We start from the raw sequence: 21,724 nt of genomic DNA, 5'->3' as shown, positions 1-21,724 counted from the left end.
GTCAAATAAACTTGAACCAGATTGTGACTCACACTTCCACAAAGTTCCTGCGAGTGAGAGGATAAAACAACACTGGATCTTGGTTGAGAAGAACATTAACTGCGCACACAATCACACACACACATAGGCACACATGCACTCACCCACACCAGGAAACCACACAATAGGGAGACGGTTAGATTTCAATCCCCTTGCCTTGCCCTTGATCTATTAGAGATCCATCTGAGAGAAGTTAAGAGCTCCCGTAACAGACATGTGCATCTACTGCCATCTGCTGGACTGAAGCGGAACTGTTGACTGCAGGGAAGCAATCATTCTCTCCTGTTTCTCCTAGGGCCTGGCCTCCTCAAAAAAAAAAGAAGTCTTTCTACAAATAGATTCTTCACTAATTGGAAGGCATAAGACGTGCAATTCTGACACATCAGATGTCTCTGAGCTCCTCCAATCTGATGCATTGAGCCTGAAACCCTTTCCCCTGATTAAGCCGCTTTCAGCAGTGGCATTCATGCATAGCCAAGGCAGACACAGGGAAAAGTCGATTTCATCATATTTTTCATGCATTTTTTTGTCCATGGCAGATAGCCCCTCGCTCATTATCGGACGCCAGTCAAAAATCAAAGGTATTGATATAAATGACCTCTCCTCCGACGCGAATCAAACCCCATAATTTATTGACTGTTTGGCCTTGACTTCAGAGGGAGCTGGGCTTTTGATGTGGGCAAGACTGGGCTCCCATATCAGAGGTGATGCTGGGCAGGGCATGCAGAGAGAGGAGAGAAAGAGAGAGAGAGAGAAAGAGAGAGAGAGAGAGAGAGAGAGGGAGAGAGAGCCAGAGAGAGAGCCAGTGAGAGAGAGAGCCATCTCAAAAGCCATGGCTCCATGGCTGAGGAGGTTCGGGCACGCAGGGTTGGGGGGGGGGGGGGGGGGCAGGGGAAGGGGAAGGAGAGGGAGGTAGGCAGGTTTGGCCCTCTCAGGCTTTCTAATTTTCTCTCTCTTGCACACTCTCTCTTCAGGCTTTCTATCTCTCTATCTTCATTTTATACTTTCTTTCTTTCTTGCTATCTCTCTCACTCAAAGATAAATCTCTCCCTCCCTGTCAGTGTCTCTTACATAGACAGCACCCTTGCCTTTTGTTCTCAATCTACTCCTTCTCTCTCTCTCTCTTCACCTCCTGCTTCTCTCTCTATCAGTCTCTCTCTATTGCTCTTCAATCTCTCTTTCTTTCTGGTGATATTCATCCTCCTTTTCTTTCACCCTATGTGTTTCTTCACAGCATATCCACTCATTTTCTCCTCCTCTCTCCCTGAACCTTTGTTTCACCGCCTCTCTATCTCTTTCATTTACAACTACTCGCACACAAATCTCTCCCTCCATTTTCCCTCAAACTCTCCCCTTCTCCTCAAGTCTCTTTTCAAACAACATCTATACATCTACGCAAAACACCAACCCAATCCCTTTTTTTTCTTTTAAATGTCCTTCTCCCCTGAAAAGCAACGTTAATTAAACCCTCCCTGCACAAGGTCACCTATGAGCTGCAGAGGCCTGCCGAGCACAGCAGATAGATTATACCAGTCAATGGAGATCAATAGACTGCAGAGCTGCATGAGTCTCCCCAGGGTGGGGTGGAGGGGGGGGCGTCTCGCCCCTCGTCCTCCCCGCCGATGAGCCTCTCAGCGGAGATGAATATGTAGCCAGCGGTCGCAGCGCTCACTGGGGCTCTGTCCCCTGACAGCACGCGGTGGGGGTGGGGTGGGTGGGGGGGGGGGAGTGGATGCAGGGAACATAGACGAGGAGAAACATCTTCTCATGGCATCAACTCAGATTTAGAGAGAGAGGGAGCGAGCGAGGGAAAGGAGCGAGGGATGGAGAGGAGCGAGGGAGGGAGGGACACAAAACAGGATATGAGAAAGGGAGAGAAAAAAACACACAAATATGGAAAGAGCTAGAGAGGAGAGATAGAACGAGATGAACAAAGGGTTTGGAAGAGAAAGATGACGATAAACAAAAAGAGAGAAATGAATAAGCCCAACAGTAGAGGGACAGACACAGAGGGAGAGAGACAGAGAGAGAAAAACGGAGAGAGAGAGTGAGAGATAAAGAGAGAGAGAGAGAGAGAGAGAGGAGACAAGGTAGAGACAGACAGAGGAAGTGGTTCCATGGAGAGGAAGAGAGAAAGAGGGAGAGAGACGGACGGGGAGAGAGAGATTGAGAGAGACAGAGACAGAGGGAGAGAGAGGGGAGAGATGGAGAGTCTTGTCGCGTCACACATGGTTGGGCCCCTGAGACGGCCCTGGCCGAGCCTTCAGCTGCCAGCTGTCTGTTGCCATGAGGATGAAGTCATCCACAGGGGCCCGCATGCTAATGTAATCAATCAGCTCCCCACTGTGACACGCATCAGCTCAGGTGCTGCCGCTATCGCCATGCCGATGCCGCCGCCGCCACACCCATCTGCCCGCCCGCCTGCCCGCCTGCCTACCCACATCCCCGCGCACCAGGCTTCATACCGCCCTATATCCCTGCACAACTCATTCAGTGAACATTAGGAGATATTGTACCTCCCGTATATCTTTCTTTCTTCTTTCTTTCTCTATCCTTTTAGTTACTTGTTCATATATCATTTTCTCTCTGCTTCAACCTCTGTCTCTGTCTCTCTCCTCGCTCCCCTATCTCACTGTCCCACCACCCATTTTACATTCCCTTGATATTTTAATTCAGAGGAACCCACAATAGTGCTGAATGTGATCCCCTTGTCTCCGGCTCCAGGTGCGATGCCCTTACATGACTTTCAGCACAAACTCCCTTTTCATCCTTTTTCATGAGGCACACCAAAAGACTTGGACTGTGACAGAGGAGCCCCAGGAGCAAGCCTGGGGCAACAGTGGCAAAGGGGCCGCTCACTCACTCCCTCACTCCCCTTTCACTCACTCCCTCACTCCCCTTTCACTCACTCCCTCCGTCCCTCACTCCGCTTCTCACTCCCTCACTCCCCTTGTCACTCACTCATGGGAATATGTTGTGTTTTCCAGACGGCTGAAAAAGGAGCACAGAAGGGCACTAGAGGAGGCAGGTTATTGGTGCTTTCCCTGCATCATGCTTTCAGGCAGAAGGTGTGTTTGGGTTTTATCTCTGGATGAAAAAAAGGACTTCCCCTATCCTATTTACACTAATTGCACACACATATGAAGAGAACAATTTGTTAATAAGTAAGAATTGCATTATACTGCAATTATGAATAAACTCACTAAAAAACAACATGTCATGTTTTAATTGGCTATCATCAATAGGGTTGGGTACCGAGAACCGGTACCAATACGGCACCGGTTCCATACAACCGATACCTACCCGGACCGAAATGCAACGCAGATTTCGGTGCTTCCTTTCGGTGCCTGAGCAGATAATTTTTTTTTTTTTTTTTTTTTTTTATTAAAATTTTTATAATTTAACAAAACTAGCGATAGCTAACGAGAAGTAACGTTAGTGGCGTAGATCTTTCTGAGTACGATCTGTATACTTTTTTGTGTTGATAACAGATTTTGTGGGGCACATATAAAACTGCTCCATCTCCCAATATAGACTCTCGCCTGTGTCGCTCACGCTGCATTCCGTATGGGACTAGTGGAAACGGGATTTGTGTTGAGGAGTTGCCATGGTAATGGGTTGACTTGCGTGTGGTTTCGGTTTCAAGATAAGTGTGGTTGTTCTAAGCAGAAGTTGGATACGCTTTATTAAACGGAGAGCTACCGTCTCATCCAAAGATATTCCTTTTCAATGTGAGTTCTTAAGAGAGCACTAACTTGGACGCTACAATAACATTGCAACAGTCTGACAGCGAAGAGCAGGCAGCCTTGCACAGAGCAAGCACAAACAGAGCTAGCCATCAATATAACGGAGAAAATGTCGAAAGGTAAACGATCAAAAGTGTGGCTGTATTTCGCACAAAAAGAAGCTAAACTTTTAAAGGGGCAGTACACATTCACGAAACCAGTGGGTTTAAATAAATGCAAACTAATTAATATTTGTTTTACTCTGAAGGCAAACATGCTCATATTTCTGCAAAAGTATTACTGAAGTGTGAAGTGTGTGTACAGAGTTTGTTATGTAGGCTATTTATTTATATTTATTTAAGTATACTGTAAACAGTTGTTATAAGTTAATATATTGTTCATAGTTTGAAGTTAAAAGGTTTGAAGCCAAGTGTTTTGTATTTATTTTTATTTATAGTATACCTCAAACAGTTAATATATTGTTAAATTTAAAGAAAACTATTTGCCTTGGCAATAAATAAGCCTAATGTCTTTAATTAAAAAAAAAAAAAAGTATCGGTTCTGGCACCGTTTAGGCACCGGTATCGTTTTAAAAGTATCGGTTATGTACCGGTATCGGAAAAAACCCAAACGATACCCATCCCTAATCATCAATCACTAAAAGCAGAAGCTGTGAAAATATATGTGTGCTATGTCAATGCCTTACCAGCAGATGGCAACAATAACCACTCAACCAGCACAACAATACTGCCTATGCCTCATGGCATGGGGGCATGTAATTTAAACTAAGATTAGCACTATCAAAGCCACTAAGGGAAATTAAAGGTTTAAAAACAACTCAACAACATGTAAGCCAAAATGCAAATTGATATTGCTATGTAGACACTGTTGTGTTGGTTGGGTATTATTTGTCATTCTCATTCCGCCGACTTGAAGCATGGGTGAGAGAGGGAGTGGGGGGCGAGGCGGGGATCATAGCTGAGATGTTTTTCTATTCAGGGGTTGCTCTTGTGAGTTAGCACACACTCGCTAAATGAGCTCCTGGAGTGCCATCCGGCATATTCTCCGGCTGTCTTCAAATCATCAATTATCCCAGCCGCGGGCTCCTTTACAGCCTTGATTGCATGTTCTTCATTATTGGGCTAATTGTTTAATTGCTTGTCTGAATTGGAGTGAGAGAGAAGAGTTTCTGAGATGCGCAGTGTCAACAGCGGTGACAGTCCTCTATGTGATAACCGTGGAGGAACTGGGCAGGATAAGCCAAGCATGAAGTGCAGCGCTTGATAATGAGATCAAAGGATTACGATTACAGTGAGGGTGCTCTTGTTTGTTTGTCTAATTTGATGAATATGACCCTGAAATAATACACTTAGCAGTCTTACTAACATGCCAGCCCAAAAAAAGCTTCAAAGACTTGGTCTGAGGTAGATTCAGATAAATACACGCCATGATATCTTATTACAAACGTGTTATGAGCTGAGTGTGAGTGTTTGAATCTTTAGAATGTAAAAAGAGTATTAACTGTCTGAATAATAACTGCATAGTGGGCATTCAGTTAAATAAAGCCAAACTAAATAGTAGATGCACAGCAACAAGGTTCTAGTACATTCTGCAATAATAACAGTAATTTCACAATAATACATAACATTGAAATGACTAATTATCGCAGATGTCAATAGCTCTGATTAGCCCTAAATAAACTTCTAACATGAAAATGGAGAATTGAAATCTTTTTTTGTTTTTAATTACCTCAATCTTGCCCCAGATGTCCTGGTAGTTATCCTGATGCTGGATGTCTTCCAGCAGCTGCTGGATCACTGGCTTGCACTGGGCCTCCAGTTTGGGGGCTGGAGATGACGTGGCAAACGTCCCCCTCCTCCGAGCCTCTGAGGCGCCCCAGCCCAGCTCATCCTCCGAGAGCAGGTCGCTGAGGGGCCCAGACTCAATGCTCTCGTCCAGGGATGGGGCGATGTCGCTGGACGATGTCGGGGACAGACGCCCCAGAAATGGCTTCTTGTAGGCCAGGATGGAAAGCAGAGGAGGCTGAGGGCTGCTGCTGTGGCTGCTGCCGCCCTCCCAGTCCTGGTTGGCCTCGGTCAGCTCCCAGTCGTCCACGTCCTGGATGGGCTCCTGGGTGAGCCTCTGTGGAAGCACCTTGGCCAGACTCTCCAGCTTCATGGCCAGCATTTCAGTCTTCCTTAGCTGGGATGGCAGGGCCAGGAACTCATCCGAGCCGTACCAGTGCTCCTCGTTTGGGCTGGGGTCCTCCTGAGAGATCCTGGTACAGGTCCGAGAGACGATCAACAGGGAGGCTTTTGTGGACAGAGGTGGTACCTCCGGGCTGGAGGAGGAGAGGTCCTCACAGTGCTCAAAGTCTGAGGGGTTCATGTCTGGAGAGACGGGCAAGGGGCTGTCAGAGTCTGAGTGTGTGTGCTGACCAGTCTGTGGGACTTGGTCCTTTGGGGGACTCGTGGAAGGGGTATGATCCAGTTTGGGGCCACCTTGGCCTGCCTCTGAGGAGCTCCTCTGCAGGGGTATGTGGGCCGCCCCCGGGACAGGTGGCCTCTGGTAAGTGCTCTCTCTGCTAGCCAGGAGGTTCCTCTTGTTCATGGCATTGAGGCTTTCATAGGAGTGCCTTGCATTGCCGGGGTACACAGAGTCCAGGTCCAGCCAGAATTTGGATCGATCTGGCGGGTCCAGCAGAGAGGGGGTGCTTCGGCTCAAGTCGGCCTGGAACTGCAGGGTGTTGGGCAGAGTGGACCTCTGCATGTTGGCCTCTGCATCCCCCTCGAGGAACATGGCCCGTTTGGGGAGGGACGCTTGGGTGGGGGACACCTTGTTACTAAAACTGCCCTGCAGGTGGCGTTTAGAGAGGGCGCTCTCCCCTTGAGTGGCTCCGCACTGCATTGTGGGTGCAGATGTTGAGTCTCCGGTAACAGGAGGTGTTCTGGACAAAGCTTTCAGCCCCTCCGTAGAGGTGCTTGGCTGCTCAGTGCTCGTCTCTCCGCTTAAGCTGTGTTTGGAGGAGGACAGCTGCTTAGCCGCGATGGTCAGCAGGTCCACGCTCTGCAGCAGCTCGGGAAGGTCGCGCTCCAACTCAGGGTACAGGCTGCGGGGCTCTGAACCCCGGCCGTGGCCCTCAGCGTCCTCGCTGGGGCTGTAGTCGCTCAGCTCGTAGGCAGTGATACCGCAGTCCAGAGAGAAGTAGTCACGGCTGCACTTGATGGTCAGCTGCCCAGAGTCGTCAACCTCAGTCAGGGCGTCCAGACGAGTCTGGAGGGAAACATTCAATAGACCACAGCAAGAAAGGGAAAATTAAGTTATGCCCTAATATAGCGTTTCATTTTTTTTTGCAAACAAAGCTATTATCAAAGCTATGTCTTCAGTCTGAATAGGCATATTTAAGCCCCAAATGTTTCGATAAATAATTTGAAGGACATGTATGTAGTACACTATTATATTTCACCAGCATTGCAATAGCTCACCTCGTCGTGGTCCTGTGAGAAGGCCTGAAGGATGTCGGTCTGGCGGGTGTAGTTGCCGTTGGAGTCCTGCAGGCCCTGCAGGAGCCTCTCCTTCAGCACGAGCACGGACACGCGCAGCTGGTGCCACAGGAGCTGGACGCTACGGATGTCCACGATGATGTTCACAGAGTAGGACAGCAGCTTCAGGGAGAACTCAGTCTCCAGGAGAGCGTGGATTTGCTCCACGTGGTCTGAGATGTCCTCACAGATGTCCTGATGGAGAGACAGATAGAGAGGGAAAAGGGAGAGAGAGAGAGAGAAGAAAGACAGCATACATGAGAAACAGAAAAATTGAAAGTCGTGTGGCTACATGGAGTGCAAATCAACACCTTCAACAAGTCCTTAGGCCATGAGCCAATATTTATGAAGTGTTGAAATCAGGGATACATATTTCAGATCACACAGGTGTATTATTGGGTTTTGCAGAGGTGCTTTTAAACTGCTGGAGGGTCTAAATTGAGCTCTTGCTCACTTCAAAGAGTAATCAGCACGTAACAGCTCTCTCAAAAGGCGTGGGTTTGGGGAAGCACAAGGACTTGAGATGAAAACATTCAGTCAATGCAGCCTGTGATTTACAAGAGAGGTGTAATACCATAGCAAGATGTCTGACTCTTTTCTCCTTCAACATTCACAGTGGGAGAGAAGAGGTTGTTCCTAAAGTTAGCGCACTGTAAAGATTCAGGTAATCAGTCTTTTCACAGGAATTGAAATTCCTTGGATAATTGTACAACTTCAAAAAGAAGTCCACTGGAGAATAACTGCACAGAAAAACTAAAGTTTCAAAAAGAATTTTGAAACACACACTCTCACTGAGGTGCAACACTCCACTGACTCATAAGACCCAAGTGCTTCAACCCCCTGCAATATGCAGCAGGTCAACAATAATACATTCATCCATTCACTGTTGCAACGCTATACCTTTTGAAGTGAGGTTGAACAATTGAACAGCTACTTACATCTCCGGAGCTAATTCGCCCCAGGAGTGGACAGAAATATATAACCACCTCAGTCAAAACATGTCCAGGTCCCTCCGAGGCATTGAAAGCAGAAGCAGAGAGAGAACAGCCAGTGCTGTGGGTTCTGCCCAGCCTCCTGATGGACAGCGTGAGTCAGGGCCACATGGGCAGTGAGTAATGACTGAGTGCAAAACAACACAAAGGTCTGCATGGTTCAAACCACCCCAGTCACACATTACATCAATTGTCCAGTTTGTATAGGGTCAACAAAAGCAGTTCTGCAGTACAAGATTTGCAGGAAAAGTGATAAAGTTGGCCGGATCACCTAGCAGGTGCAATAATAGGGTTTGTTATACGGCTCTTCAGAATGTTCCAAAAAGTTCTGTTGATTTGAACATTCGGAGGTCTGATATTTCTTACATAGCTAAGCTCTACAACAACCCTCCAAAAGACCTACACCATCCATAACCATCAATCACCATCTCTTACATACAGTATACTCTATTGAAGCTCACTGACATAGCGGGAGAACACGATGGCCATAGTTAGCATGACAATGCAGACATCAGCCTAAAAATGTTCATTTATTAGTTGGGGGCTGGTGGCTGTAAGTTCAATTATAGGATGCTGTATGAGAAAATGACACGACAGACGCAGAGACAGATATACAGGGCTATTCTGGGGAGAAACATGTGCTGTCAAGTGACGCTATGGAACTGTCGCCAAGACTGATACAAGTGTTGATGTACAGTATCTATGTGTAAGAGTTAAAATAGGCAGTTTATGATGTAATGTAAGTTACATACTGCCCATTGTAAACATGTTATGCGTCACAGCTCAGAATCCACTCTCTGTGACTGTGTCGTTTTGAGCATTATTTGAATACTATTGTTTCTGTGCCTGGGACACACATAGACAGACACCCAGAGCGAAAGTCACCATTCAGACTAACACAGGAGGACGTGCAGAGCAGCGACCGCCAGGCATTTATGAGATGGAACAGGAAGAGGACGGGCATGACTGTGTCTGGGGTCAACTCCTCCTCACCCTGTCGACGGCAGACATAATTAGAGAGCCCTGATGGAGTCGGCACAGTGGGACAGAGTGGAGCCGGCCGTGTACAGAGCCAGGGAGAGGAGCAGCTAATTCAGTCAGAAGTGGCACAGATAGTGGAGCCAGGCAGACCCACCCAATGTAATCTGTCTCATGCGCACACACACACACACACACACACACACACCCATATTCACATTCATACACAGACACATACACACAGCTGCTGGCAACACTTCTCCGGGCTTTCAGAGATTGTAGACAACAGGTCTGAGCTGAGAATATCACCCCTCAAACATCCCCTATAACCACGGTGACAACACCACAGTAGCTGCTCTTAATGTCACATCTATTCATGCTTGGAGTTGCATCTGTTCCCACTGCCGTCATCACATCCAAGGCAACAGGAACGTCTGGAGGTCTTAGGAAGTGACTTCTGTGGTGAACTTCAGGGCACTTAAAGAGGAATGGGTTGTTTTTTTGTTTTTGTTTTTTAGTACTGGAAATAAGGCTTGAGTGCCTTAGAGGAACAGAGCAACATTTGTTTAATCAGAACGCTTCATGTTGAAAATCTCATCCATCTGTTAACTCCCTTCTGTGCTGTACTGCTGGATTCTGTGTACGATATTTTCATATCTTCAGTTTCCTTAAGTCTTCTGGGGAGTCAGATGTTGGGGTATATGGGGCATGTTTTGGGACACTTGACTACAGCGTACTGACTCCTCGCTCACCACGGGGACTTAAATCAGTGGTGACATTGTAGGGGGAGGGGGTGGGGGGCTAATTTCACATCCTGAGTCATCTGAGGACTACACCCATCTCAGATGCCTGTTTCCAATACAGCCCTTTTTTTAGTGCACCATTAAAAAACAACACCAGTTGAAAAGGAGCCTTCATTATTATTTTCATATTCTCATCTTTCAGAGACACAGCAAGACTGAATTGTCTGCCTAGATTAATATCAAGACTTTAAATTGCATCTTTTGTGGGAGTGCAGCATCAAAGTAAAACAGAACAGAAAACCATACAAGCTGACTGAGAGATTAATCTATTAACTTCAAACGCCTAACTTTCTCCATGCCCTCATCTTGTTTACTTCCTTGTTTAGGGGGCTGCTGGAGCAACAAAGCCACCCTTCCCCCTCGACTTCCTCACGGGTGTACCCATCACCCCCCAACTGGTGGGTCAGGGAGTGAGGGGGATCAGCTGTTCCCCCTCTTGGACAGATGCCCCTCTCTTTCATAACGCCTCTCTCCCGGGACCTCACTTCACAGGACCCCCTAGGGGCCCCACATTTGGCCCCCGAGTGCTAACAGCATTAGCACCGGACACACAGCAACTATCAACAGAATACGCACTTATGATTGACCACACCACACAGCAGGTGAGGGACCTATGCACAGGATCTTGAGTGGTGTTCACATGTTACCATAGCAGCGCAGTACATGGAAACAGGAGCTCCTTAACAACACAATAACAACAATTGCAGCATGTCGGGCCACTCGTTACTTTCAGGTGCCCGAAATAAACGCGGCATCTCTGAATGTAGGTCAAACACGCGGCCGGAAAGATAAAGCACCCCGTCACTACTCCTGCCAATGTTTGCAACTCGGTGAACTCAAAAATAAACACACAATACTGTATGAGAGTCAGGTAAGACACTGTATACTCAAAAAGCAGAGAGAGAGAGAAAGAGAAAGAGAGAGAGAGAGAGAGAACGAGAGAGAGAGAGAGAGAGAGAGAGAGGGAGGGAGACAGAGAGATGTTTGTAAGGTAATATATTAAGGATTAAGTAAGGGTTAAGTAACATGCAGAGTGCGCAGCAAGGCTACAGTTTCCTCACTATTTTGTGTGAATGACTCAGCAATGCTACCGGCTTTCCATGAGTTTTATATAAGAGGAGCTAATGAACAGTCAAGACACCGAACAGCAATATAATCATCTACAAATATGAACATAATTAGAAGCACACAACCAACTCCTAGATATATAAATATGCAACTCACAACGTCAATCTGCCCCAATTAACTGTATGCGCTGCAGAATTGTATCACAAGACCAACTACAGAGAGCTAAAGTCAGACTAGGTGATTAGTGAAGACAAAAGAAAGCAATTAACACCGGACAGAAGCTTGATCCAAAAGAGCACAGTGGCCCGGTACCTGCATGCATGTTCACAGTGGTTTAAAGCCGTTGCAGTCCACAGCGTGGTCTCTATGGGAACTGCTGAGGGAACCCTGAAGTCAACACGTCTGTTAAACCACAGTGGCTGAGAAGTCTGACTGCAGCCGCAGACTACAGCTGTCCTCTGAACACCATGTGCACCGCAGAATTAATGACAAAGGCACAAATGCACACACACACACACACACACACACACACACACACACATACACACACACACACGCACACACACACACACACAGACACACACACACACACACACACACACACACACACACACACACACAGACGCACACGCACACGCACACACACACGCATCCCATTTTGTGATTAAAATGATATTGCAGGCTTAGAAACTTAGCATTAAGAGAAATCCGTTTTGCCTATAATGTTCTAGCTATCATTTCATCATATTCATTCATTTGTTCTCTTGTTTTGGCCACTCCACCTACACCATTCATTCAGTCGAAACAACCAAAGACACAGAGAAATGACAGAGACCTCCCGCACACCTCGGGTGCAGTCGTTTTGTCATGCCATTGCAAAGCTGTTTGAAACTACACATAACTGTGACATTGCATTCTACTGTAAAACTCCTATACTGACCCTGTTCAAAGTGCCAATCCTTCACACAAACCCTATAAAGCTTCAACCCAGACACACCATGGCATTCTGTCTCTGAGACTCTTTAATAACGGACCGCTGTAAAGCATACAGAGGCAAAAACAGAACTACCCACATGCTTCAACTGAAGGTCAGCGTTGTTCTTACCTGTACTACTGCGGCGAGGTCAAAATCATTAAAGCGCAGCTCACAGGTAAATTAGGTTGTGCTGAGTGAGGCAATGTCTTCAGTGACAGTACGTTCCACTCATGTTGTAGATTGCTCTCTCTTTCACGCTTTCCTTTCTCTCTCTCTCTGTCACTCACTCTATCTCTTCCCTCCCCTCATAGCTGACCTCGTTCTCTGCTCTTCTCTAAAGGAGGGGCTCCCTGACAACACCAAGGGGCTATTTTGGGCTTTGACCTCCCAGACACACACACACACACTCACACTCATATAGTCACTCACTCGTGTGGGTGTCAATGTGAATTGCCCAACACCCAGCCGGAGGGGACAGTATGGGGGTGGGGGGTGGTGGGGGGTAGGATGAGGGGTGGGGGGTATGGAGGGTCAAGGGCAACTTTTCCTGAGGAGATGCTGGAAGGACCCATCCACGTCGACATCCACCCTCCCCCCCACACAAACACACACGTCACTCACTGTCTGTCTGAACAATTAGCCCCGTCTTTGATCTTATTAGATCTTATTAGCGCCTGACAGAAAAACAACACTGGTGTTTTGACTCTAGCCACTCTGCATTGAGAATACTGCTGTCATTCTTCCAGTGTACCTCAACATTGTAAAATACAGAACCAACATTGAGGCCCAAAGAACTACTGATAGTTTATCAAAACTTCTCTGTTTTAAGTCTTCCACTATCTAACATATTGCTAGAATGCAAGCAATGGGGGTATTCGGATTCATAGATCATCATTTCCCAGAGCCCTCCCTGAAAGGCAGAATGTCACTTCATATGAATAACTAGCAGGCCTCCTTGCGGTGAAAATTCCCTGGGATATGAAATGCAGTTCTCTTCTTGAACACCAGAGGTCAGACTTTAGCAGGTATGATATTTCCTTGAAGGCAGTTAACTCCAATACACTAGTTGCTGGTTTTGTGCACACTGGACCTTTGGGTCACACTCGGAACCCTTGGCAGCAGGCAGCAGAGCGTTGAGCTCGAGCAGTGCTTCAATGCCACCTCTCACATATCTCTTAATTTAGACATGCAAGAGCAACGCCTCTGATGGGCCAACAGCCGATGAATGGTCACCATACTGTATCAGGCTCTATTTCAGACTAAACCCAGAGACCTGTTGACCCACTATTTAGCCCTTACTTCAGAGAGAAAAATGTGCAGATCTTAAAGAGCAATTCTATTGCATTAGCACCGTATATACTGTATACGCTGTAACTGGCTTTGCCCCATGTTAAATTTCACATGCTTCATACTCAAGAGGTATGGCACTAGCTAGGGTTGGACCCCCCCCCCCCCCCCCTACCACTTAGCCACCCTACTCACTCTGGTTCTGTCCAGTGCCTACTGGCTGGCACATGAGCTAGGACAGGGGGGTGCACATTCCTGGCGGTGCTGGGATTACATCACTGGAAATATATGTCTGCAAACAGCTGCAGGACACCTCGAGCCACACACTGATCACATTCCAGCCAGTGGGTAAAAATAAACATGTGGGACGGGGAACAGACAACTGTGTGTGTGTGTGTGTGTGTCGACAAATGCACAACTTTGCATGTAACACATGCATGCCTTGTTATGTGTTTGCATATGAATGCATGCATTTGTTTGTCCTTGCATACTGTTTTGGGTTTGGACGAGAGTGAGTACATTAGTGTATATCACAAGCGCGCATGATATGGAATGAGGGTGTGGTCACATTACTTGCCGTCAAGCCTCCAACACCCTGCCCACTCCAGACATTGTTCCAGGGTATGTTATGTATTTGTTTCAGGGCGGGGGGTGAAGGCTAACACTTGTGTGAGTCGCTCCTCCCCACCCTGGCTGCTCCACCCTCCCCTCTTCCCCCTCTGGACATTCTACACCCAGCTGTTACGGCATCACACCACAGACGCCCTCACCATACCTCCACATTTACTCAGAAAAAGGGGCCTCACACTGGCTTCTCGGATTAAACCTAATCTAATTTTGAACTTTCCAAATTTACAGACAGCAATATGCATCTGACTTCGGTTGGGAAATGTTTTCCTAGTTCCCTTAAGCAGTCTTCCACTTTTTTTGCGCTTATGTGTCCTCACAAGTAGGTTGCCGTGGCGCTGATGTTGCCTCTGGGTGGACAGATGCCTGCCATGACACTTCCCCATCCCTGACGGCTGTTGACTTTCCCAGAAGCCTTTGCGACAGGCGTCATCATGCCTGTGCCGCACCACACCACTGCTCCCACAACACTCAGGCCTGGACATCAAAGGCCAGCTAAAGGACACACGCGTGCATGTGTGTGTGTGTGTGTGTGTGTGTCTGTGTGTGTGTGTGTGTGTGTGTGTGTGTGTGTGTGTGTGTGTGTGCGTGTGCGTGTGTGTGTGTGCGTGTGTGTGTGCGCGTGTGTGTTTGTGTTTTTGTTTGTGTGTTTGTGTGTTTGTGACACTTACGCCAAGAAAATCTGCTGTGATATGGTGGCAAGGTCGTGGCAGAGGGAGAGAGAAAAAGAGAGATTGAGAGAGGAAGATGGGTAGAGGAGAGGGAGGGTGGAGGAAGCTTCCAGGAAAAGAGACAGAGAGATCAGAGAAAGAGAGACAGAGTGAGAAAAATGAACATAGGAAAGGGGGGCGAGGGCCCAGAGGCCCTCTATGAATAGACCTGAACAGAGTAGAGTGCTGGCGCTCTGGACAGCCAGTGCTGTTGGGGGCCAATGCCCTTTTATCATTCAAAAGGAGAAACACACAGATGTGCACACATGCATATACACACTATAAAAACACCAGTATACTTTCTCTCAGAGTCTCACTACACACACAGACATCAGCAAAAGAGTACACATACCTACACACACACACGCACACACACACACACACACACACACACACACACACACACACACACAGAGAGAGAGAGAGAGAGAGAGAGAGAGAGAGAGAGAGAGAGAGAGAGAGAGAGAGAGAGATAAATACTTCTGAGGAACAGAGGACATAAGGAGAGATGAGGATGCTTGGCTTATTCCTGAATTCCCAGGACACGCCACGGCATGCTGGGAAGAGATGACATAGCAGTACTTCTGCCCTGTGATTTCACCATAGAGACCAAGGCCTTGATCTCATTCTGCCATGACTTCAAACTGATACGTTTTTAGACAAATTGCAACTGGCACTGGTACTCTTTATATTTATATCTATATCTATAATTTCACTGTCACTGAACTTTGATAGGAACAGCTGAATAGTCACCAAGCTAACAACTCACTAAATGCAGGGAAACAAAGTGATGGTCGTAGCACACTTTGCCCACTAGGTGGCAGGCCGACACAGGCAGAGGATGTTTCCAAACAAACGCTCAACCCCTCTTCCCCTTTCATGCCAGCCAGCTGAGGCTGCCTACCGCATGTACACAGCCTGGCAAAGACATGTTTGGAAAATACCAGGATATTTACTAAATAAAACCATAACTAACCTTAAATCTAACCTATATTTATAATTAGTGCACAGTGTCACAACATAATCCACATGAAATAACGCTTTCTATTAGGCAGAGGTTATGCCCTCTACATTTCAAACATGTAAACATATGATATCAGAAATGTTTGGTCCTGCTATCAGTGGTCATAAACTCCAGGTATTGATTACAGAGGAGCGGATGGCCAGGATTGAAGCGAGGCTGGTAACCCTTAAATAGCTGAGGACAGAGTTTAAGGCAGATTAAGAGATTTCCTTGAAAGACAGAAAGAGCAGTGTGTGTGTGTGTGTGTGTGTGTGTGTGTGTGTGTGTGTGTGTGTGTGTGTGTGTGTGTGTGTGTGTGTGTGTGTGTGTGTGTGTGTGTGTGTGTGTGTGTGTGTGTGTGTTGTTGACACATACAGAGACAGCCAGGGAAATACCAGAGCTTGCATAAGCAGACATCGTATGTCATTACCGATGGCAAAAAAAAGGATGGAAGAGAAAGAAAACTCAGTTGACAACGAGAGAAAAAGCGAGTGAAACAGAGTGAGAAAATGAGAGGAAGAATGAGAGGCAAATGAGAGGACACGGTAAGGTTGAACAGGGAATTAGATTAGTTTGATCTGTAGAATCTCCGATGACCAGAACACTAGCGAGATTCTTCACACGCAAAGAGCTATGAAAGTCAAACTGAGGCTGCCTCTGACTCTCCTCGATGTAGGCCATGATTCCTGCTCTATTTTGGAGGGCAATTTGTTGCTGATGTAATGTCTTAATGTTTCTGTCTAGGTTTTGGGGAGAGAATATGCACACACAGTCCACACACAGTACACACACACACACACACACACACACACACACACACACACACACACACACACACACACACACACACACACACACACACACACACACACACACACACACACACAGGCACTACGTGATCCACACTGAGTCATTGTCCCGTGGGAATCAGCGATACAAAGACATCAGTCACACTCAAAACCCAGATCTGGATTCAGAAGGTCACGTGGTCTGGATTCTCCAGGACAAACAATGCCACCTCTTCAGGAGGCCCAGAGATAGCTGGCCATCTCCCCCTTTTGAAAAGACACCAGCTCTCACAGACAAAACAACAGTCAGCTATTCATCTATCCGTCTCGCTTGCCAATTTAATTTCCATTTTTCAGTTGTGCTTTTTACATCTACATGTATTCATTTGGAAGACACTTTCATCCAAAGAAACTTACAAGAAGGGCACATCTACAGTTAGTTAGCCTGGATACCAGCCCGAACCCCACCCACAACATTTTTGGTTTGGGAGATTCGGTCTGGCTCTGTGCTAGTTGGGAGAGAGTATCATCGGTCGGATAATACCGTACCAATCAAATTGTCAGGGCGGGCTTTATACGATGATGGACAGATGATCAAGCGGTAGATTCGAAATCCTCCCAAGATGGCGGTTAGTTGACTCGGTTAGTTGTGTATGTGCAACCCGAATGTTGCCGAGAATTGTATGTCTTAACTGAAGCGCTCTAGACCATTATTGTTAGGTAATTGCTAACGCTTACACCAAAAATCCATTGAAACACATAGTAGCTAGCTAGCATTGCTGCTAATGAGTAACGTGAGCAGGCATATCTCAACAGATATTGACAGCGCATTCATTTTGAAAGAGGAACAGGGAGACGTGATCAAGGCATTTGTCGATCGAAAAAGATGTTTTTGCCGTCCTTCCTACGGGATCAGGTTAAAGTTTTAATGAATCAGATGGTCATACTACGTTGCTCTGATTGTTTCTAGGTATCCAATTGAGCGAAGAGGCATTTTCCCCCCCTGGTTCGTTGAAACACGCCCCATAATCACAGCCCAATGGGTCAGTATCAGACTCATATTCTGACTAGAATTATGAGTATGACATCGTCAGGCTAACAGTTAGTTAGGAGATCTAATGAATATGCACCATAATGCTAATGCTAGTCAACCTGTCAAGTTGCTGATGGCAAGGACAAGCATATCCATATGTGTCCATTTAGACTCAATAAAATGATGAATTTGAGAAAAGACACTCTGAAATGACTGAAGAGTCATGTAGTAACAAGCCTGGTGGAGGTGAGGGGATGTTAAATGCTGTGGTGGATGATGAAATGGTGACTCAGGTCTACCCTGGCTGAATGTGATCCTTCCTCTTTAGACTCCATCCTCACGGCCATGATTTATTAACCACGTCCATGAGCTCTGCGGGTAGCCATGGCGGTTATAAAAAGACCCTGACATCAGTCACTGCGGTGTGGCCACTTCCTCTACTCCCCAAAAAAAAAAAAAAAAAAAGAACTATGGCGCCCAAGCCCTTTATTTTGGGAGCATGCACTAATGCAATAAAAGCACTGAATGCACCTGTTTTTCTGATTGAACTTGAACTTGAACTTGATTTTGTTGTTGTTGTTGTTGTTGTTGTTGTTGTTGTTATGACTGGCAGATGTGTTTGTTACGGGGGAACAGTGGTTTCCATGCACCACCCTGTCCTGCCTACACTCCTTCATGACAAACTAATCTACAAACACACAAATTCACGACTCAAGTCTGAACAACACAACCTGCATCTTACGCATAAGAGATTTCACAGTGTTTTGCTTCTTTTGAAGCCTTGTGTGATCAAACACACAAGCGGCATCCATATTTAGCTCAGCACGTGCCCTGTGCACGCTCCTGTCGACCCCGTTGCATAACTCAAACATCTATATTTAATAGCACAGAAGCACGGAGATGGCTAATTTATGCATTGTTGTGCATTTAAGCACTACAAAATTACTTAGGAGAAACTAATGGGAAGTGAAAGAGTGGTTAAAAAAAAAATAATGGTTTATTCAGGAGTGAAGCCCTCAGCATTTTAAGGAAGGCAGTATCATTAATTAGATGGGCTGGGCAGGGATGAGGCACATTTTGTGAAAATGTGTACACACAAACACAAATGTACACCCAACACACAAACACAAATGTACTCCCAACATACAAGCAACGTAAACACAACGTCATGAATGAATGATACACTTCCACTAAAACCTAAAAAAAGACAGTTATGTAACATGTTTTCTGAATTTAGATGTAGACACTGGTGTAGAGTCAATGTGCAGAGCTGTCCAGAGGGTCTACAGCACAATCAGAGGAGAGAGAAAGCAGGCTTGGGACAAAAATGGGATTAACCTGCATTGCTTATAGAGAACAATCTCCATTGAGGGCTACAATGAAAGCCTTCAACACCATATAGGAGAAAGAAACATCTTGATAAGATTTTCTTTTTTTATTTAGAGGACTATGCTTGGAACTTTCTTAAACGTTTTAGTGCACACATGCCTACAAAGGAGATGTGATTAAATGTATGAGCTGAATGACTTGATGTAATGTGCAATGTCACTACATTGCATTAGGTGAGGTAAATCACCTCCTTCAATCCAAGCCAAAACCACCCATTTTTGTTTATCGGTCTCCTCCACTGGTATCAATTCCACCACCACCTCCAACGCCATCACCCACACATTACATCACTGGTCACAGCCCTGCCAAGCATGACCCAAGAGGATTAAAACACAGCGTACAGTAAGATCAGACGGCGTAATCATGACCACAGAGATGATCAGCCCAGCTACGTCAATCTCTTAGGGAACAGAGCTCTGGTACTGAGCAGTGTTAGCTTTGTGTGCTAATGTGCTAGCCTACACAGCTTTGTGGGCTAATTTGTGAGCAGGGCCATTGCAGGTGTGGGGAGGAATGTCTCAGTTCCTCAGTCACCGGAGTAAGACATCAACGATATAGAGCCATTTTCAAAAAGGCTGACTGATAAGCTGCTCTAGAGTCAGCACTGTTGAAATGAGAGTGCTTACAGCTTAAAGTTCAAAGTTCCCAGCAGGCTACTCTAGTTTCCTGACAACACATTTAAAAACCATATATTTCAGTGGTATAGAATCAATAATAACTCATATGAAAATTATATAATATAAAAATATGAACAACAATGACAACAAAGATGTTGTGCTATGACTTGGTCAATGAAATTCGCAACACAGTTTTGGTGTTCTACATTGGTCTGTCCTCATTTCAGATGGAGAGGGCTAGCGTGCAGTGACATCACCCCTAACTCAACCAGATAGTCAGCCCTGTGTTAATTAAAGAGCTGGTTGATGACTGTTCCAATCCAATCCAATCCAGTCCCAGCTCACGCTGCTGGTGGATTGATCTGATTGAAGCTCACTTATCCCACATCAGAGATATTCCAAACAGCCTCTACGGCTGGTATTGGTATTGGTTTGCGATAAATGAATGTGCATAGACAGACAGATTAATCCTCAACTGTCCCCAGGGGAGGTCAGGAGGGTTCATACATATGGGGCGCCGAGTGAAACAGACCTCATTTCGTATACAGAGCGTATTCTGTGAAAACAAAACAGCACAAAAGGCAGTATATCGTTAAATGATTTTGTAATAAATGAATGCCCATCGTAGCACAGAATGTGTTCTGTATAGGAAATGAAGTCTGTTACACTTGGTGCCTCATAGGTTCATGTACTGATTAAGTTTTTTTAAATCACAGAGGCACAAGCGATGAGGACTAATCAACTAACTAATCAACAGAAAACTGGCTTTTGTCACAGCAAAATAGAGTTACGGACGTAGCAAGGTCATTTTCCCCAACCCTTAGGTTGTGGGCAAAGGGCATTAAAGAGGGGTCAAGGGTTGCTTGGGCATGCCCGAGGGAATTCGGCCAACTACATTACCAGGCACACTGGACCAGAGGCCATCTTTGCGAAGCCTAGTTTGAAGACAGATGGTCACCTTTGACCTATTGTAGGACCTCTTCCATGTACAAAGCTAGAAATCAGAGACTGGGCCAAACATGTCAACATTTTTGTCTAAACCTAAAGTCTGTGGGTTTCATCTGTGATGGTCCTAAACTGAGAAGACTCTTGAGTTGACCAGAGGGTGTCAGACCACGATGGGAGAAATCCCTACCTTGAGTTGCACCAGATGCACGTCCACATGCCTGTTCTGGGAGTCCTGGTGCACATAGTGGGTGAGGTCCCGCACCCTGTCCGTGGTGGCCCTCAGCCAGGTCTCGATCTCGGGCAGGTGAAGCACCACCTTCCAGTCCGCCCCCGTGTGCAAGGGCGGGGGCTTCTGGTGCCTGCTGCGCCCGGGGCCGGACACCTGGGCGTGCATCTTCTCCCCGTGGCTGCTGGTCTGGGCTAGGCTGGGCTCCTCCTCCCTAGGGCTGGGCTCCTGGGTGGGGGTGACGGAGGTGATCATGGGTGAGGTGGCCTCGCTGGCCATGGGTGACACGGCGACATTCATGGTGAGATACGGCTAGATCCTACAGGGGGGGGGGTCCTCTGAGTTAGCTAAGGAGAGAACGAAGGAAGCAGAGAGGTTAGGAAAGATAGAAAGGCGGGGGGGATGGAGAGACACATTAATAAATAAAAAGAAGCCAGATTATGTTTAATATATGGGGGGAGCCAGCTGGGTAATTTGTAATGCAAATCCACAGGCACGGATCTCTTTTAAGATACACTGGTGAATAAATTGGCTGTCATTGGCTGCTAGCTCGTATTATAGAGCTACAAGTCCAGAAGGGTTTGCCTCTCTCTTGAGTTTCACACCATCAAGATATGCTGAGCATGTGTAAGTGTGTGTGCTTCTTTCACGCTGTCACTCCTTCTCTTCCCCACACAGTCCTATGCACACTGAAGACGTTCTCAAAGGAATGATGTGTTTCACATAATAAGGGGTCATTCATTTGTGTTACTTGTATTGAGCATTAACATCAAATACATTCACTAGAATCACAAAGCATTCTCAAATATACAGACCATTCTCAAATCACACATGAACATACACACACATATGCGTGGCTACTAAAAAGTAGGCCTAAAAAAAATCAGAAACAAGAATCAACTGACTGTTATGCTGTCTTATTAGCTGAAAATATTTTCATCCCTGGTAGTAGATCAAAATGAGACCTCCTTCA

General features: G+C 46.3%; 1 protein-coding gene across 1 annotated transcript in view; it reads right to left on the bottom strand.

Moving 5' to 3' along the window:
• Nucleotides 1–21,051, bottom strand: part of akap6 (A kinase (PRKA) anchor protein 6) — a gene marked incomplete at its 5' end in the record, with an annotated part of 112,420 nt that extends 91,369 nt beyond the window's left edge. The window contains 4 exons of the mRNA XM_080850154.1: nt 5,514–7,037; nt 7,250–7,501; nt 9,197–9,292; nt 20,713–21,051. Of these exons, the coding sequence (XP_080706280.1) occupies nt 5,514–7,037; nt 7,250–7,501; nt 9,197–9,292; nt 20,713–21,051 (2,211 nt within the window). The remainder of the gene's footprint in view (nt 1–5,513; nt 7,038–7,249; nt 7,502–9,196; nt 9,293–20,712) is intronic.
• Nucleotides 21,052–21,724: the final 673 nt, after the last annotated feature.

Source organism: Sprattus sprattus (assembly GCF_963457725.1).
Source record: "Sprattus sprattus genome assembly, chromosome: 13".
In the NCBI taxonomy this organism is placed as follows: Eukaryota; Metazoa; Chordata; class Actinopteri; order Clupeiformes; family Clupeidae; genus Sprattus; species Sprattus sprattus.
The sequence above is the reverse complement of the archived record's forward strand: the minus strand, read 5'-3'. Positions and strand labels throughout refer to the sequence as shown.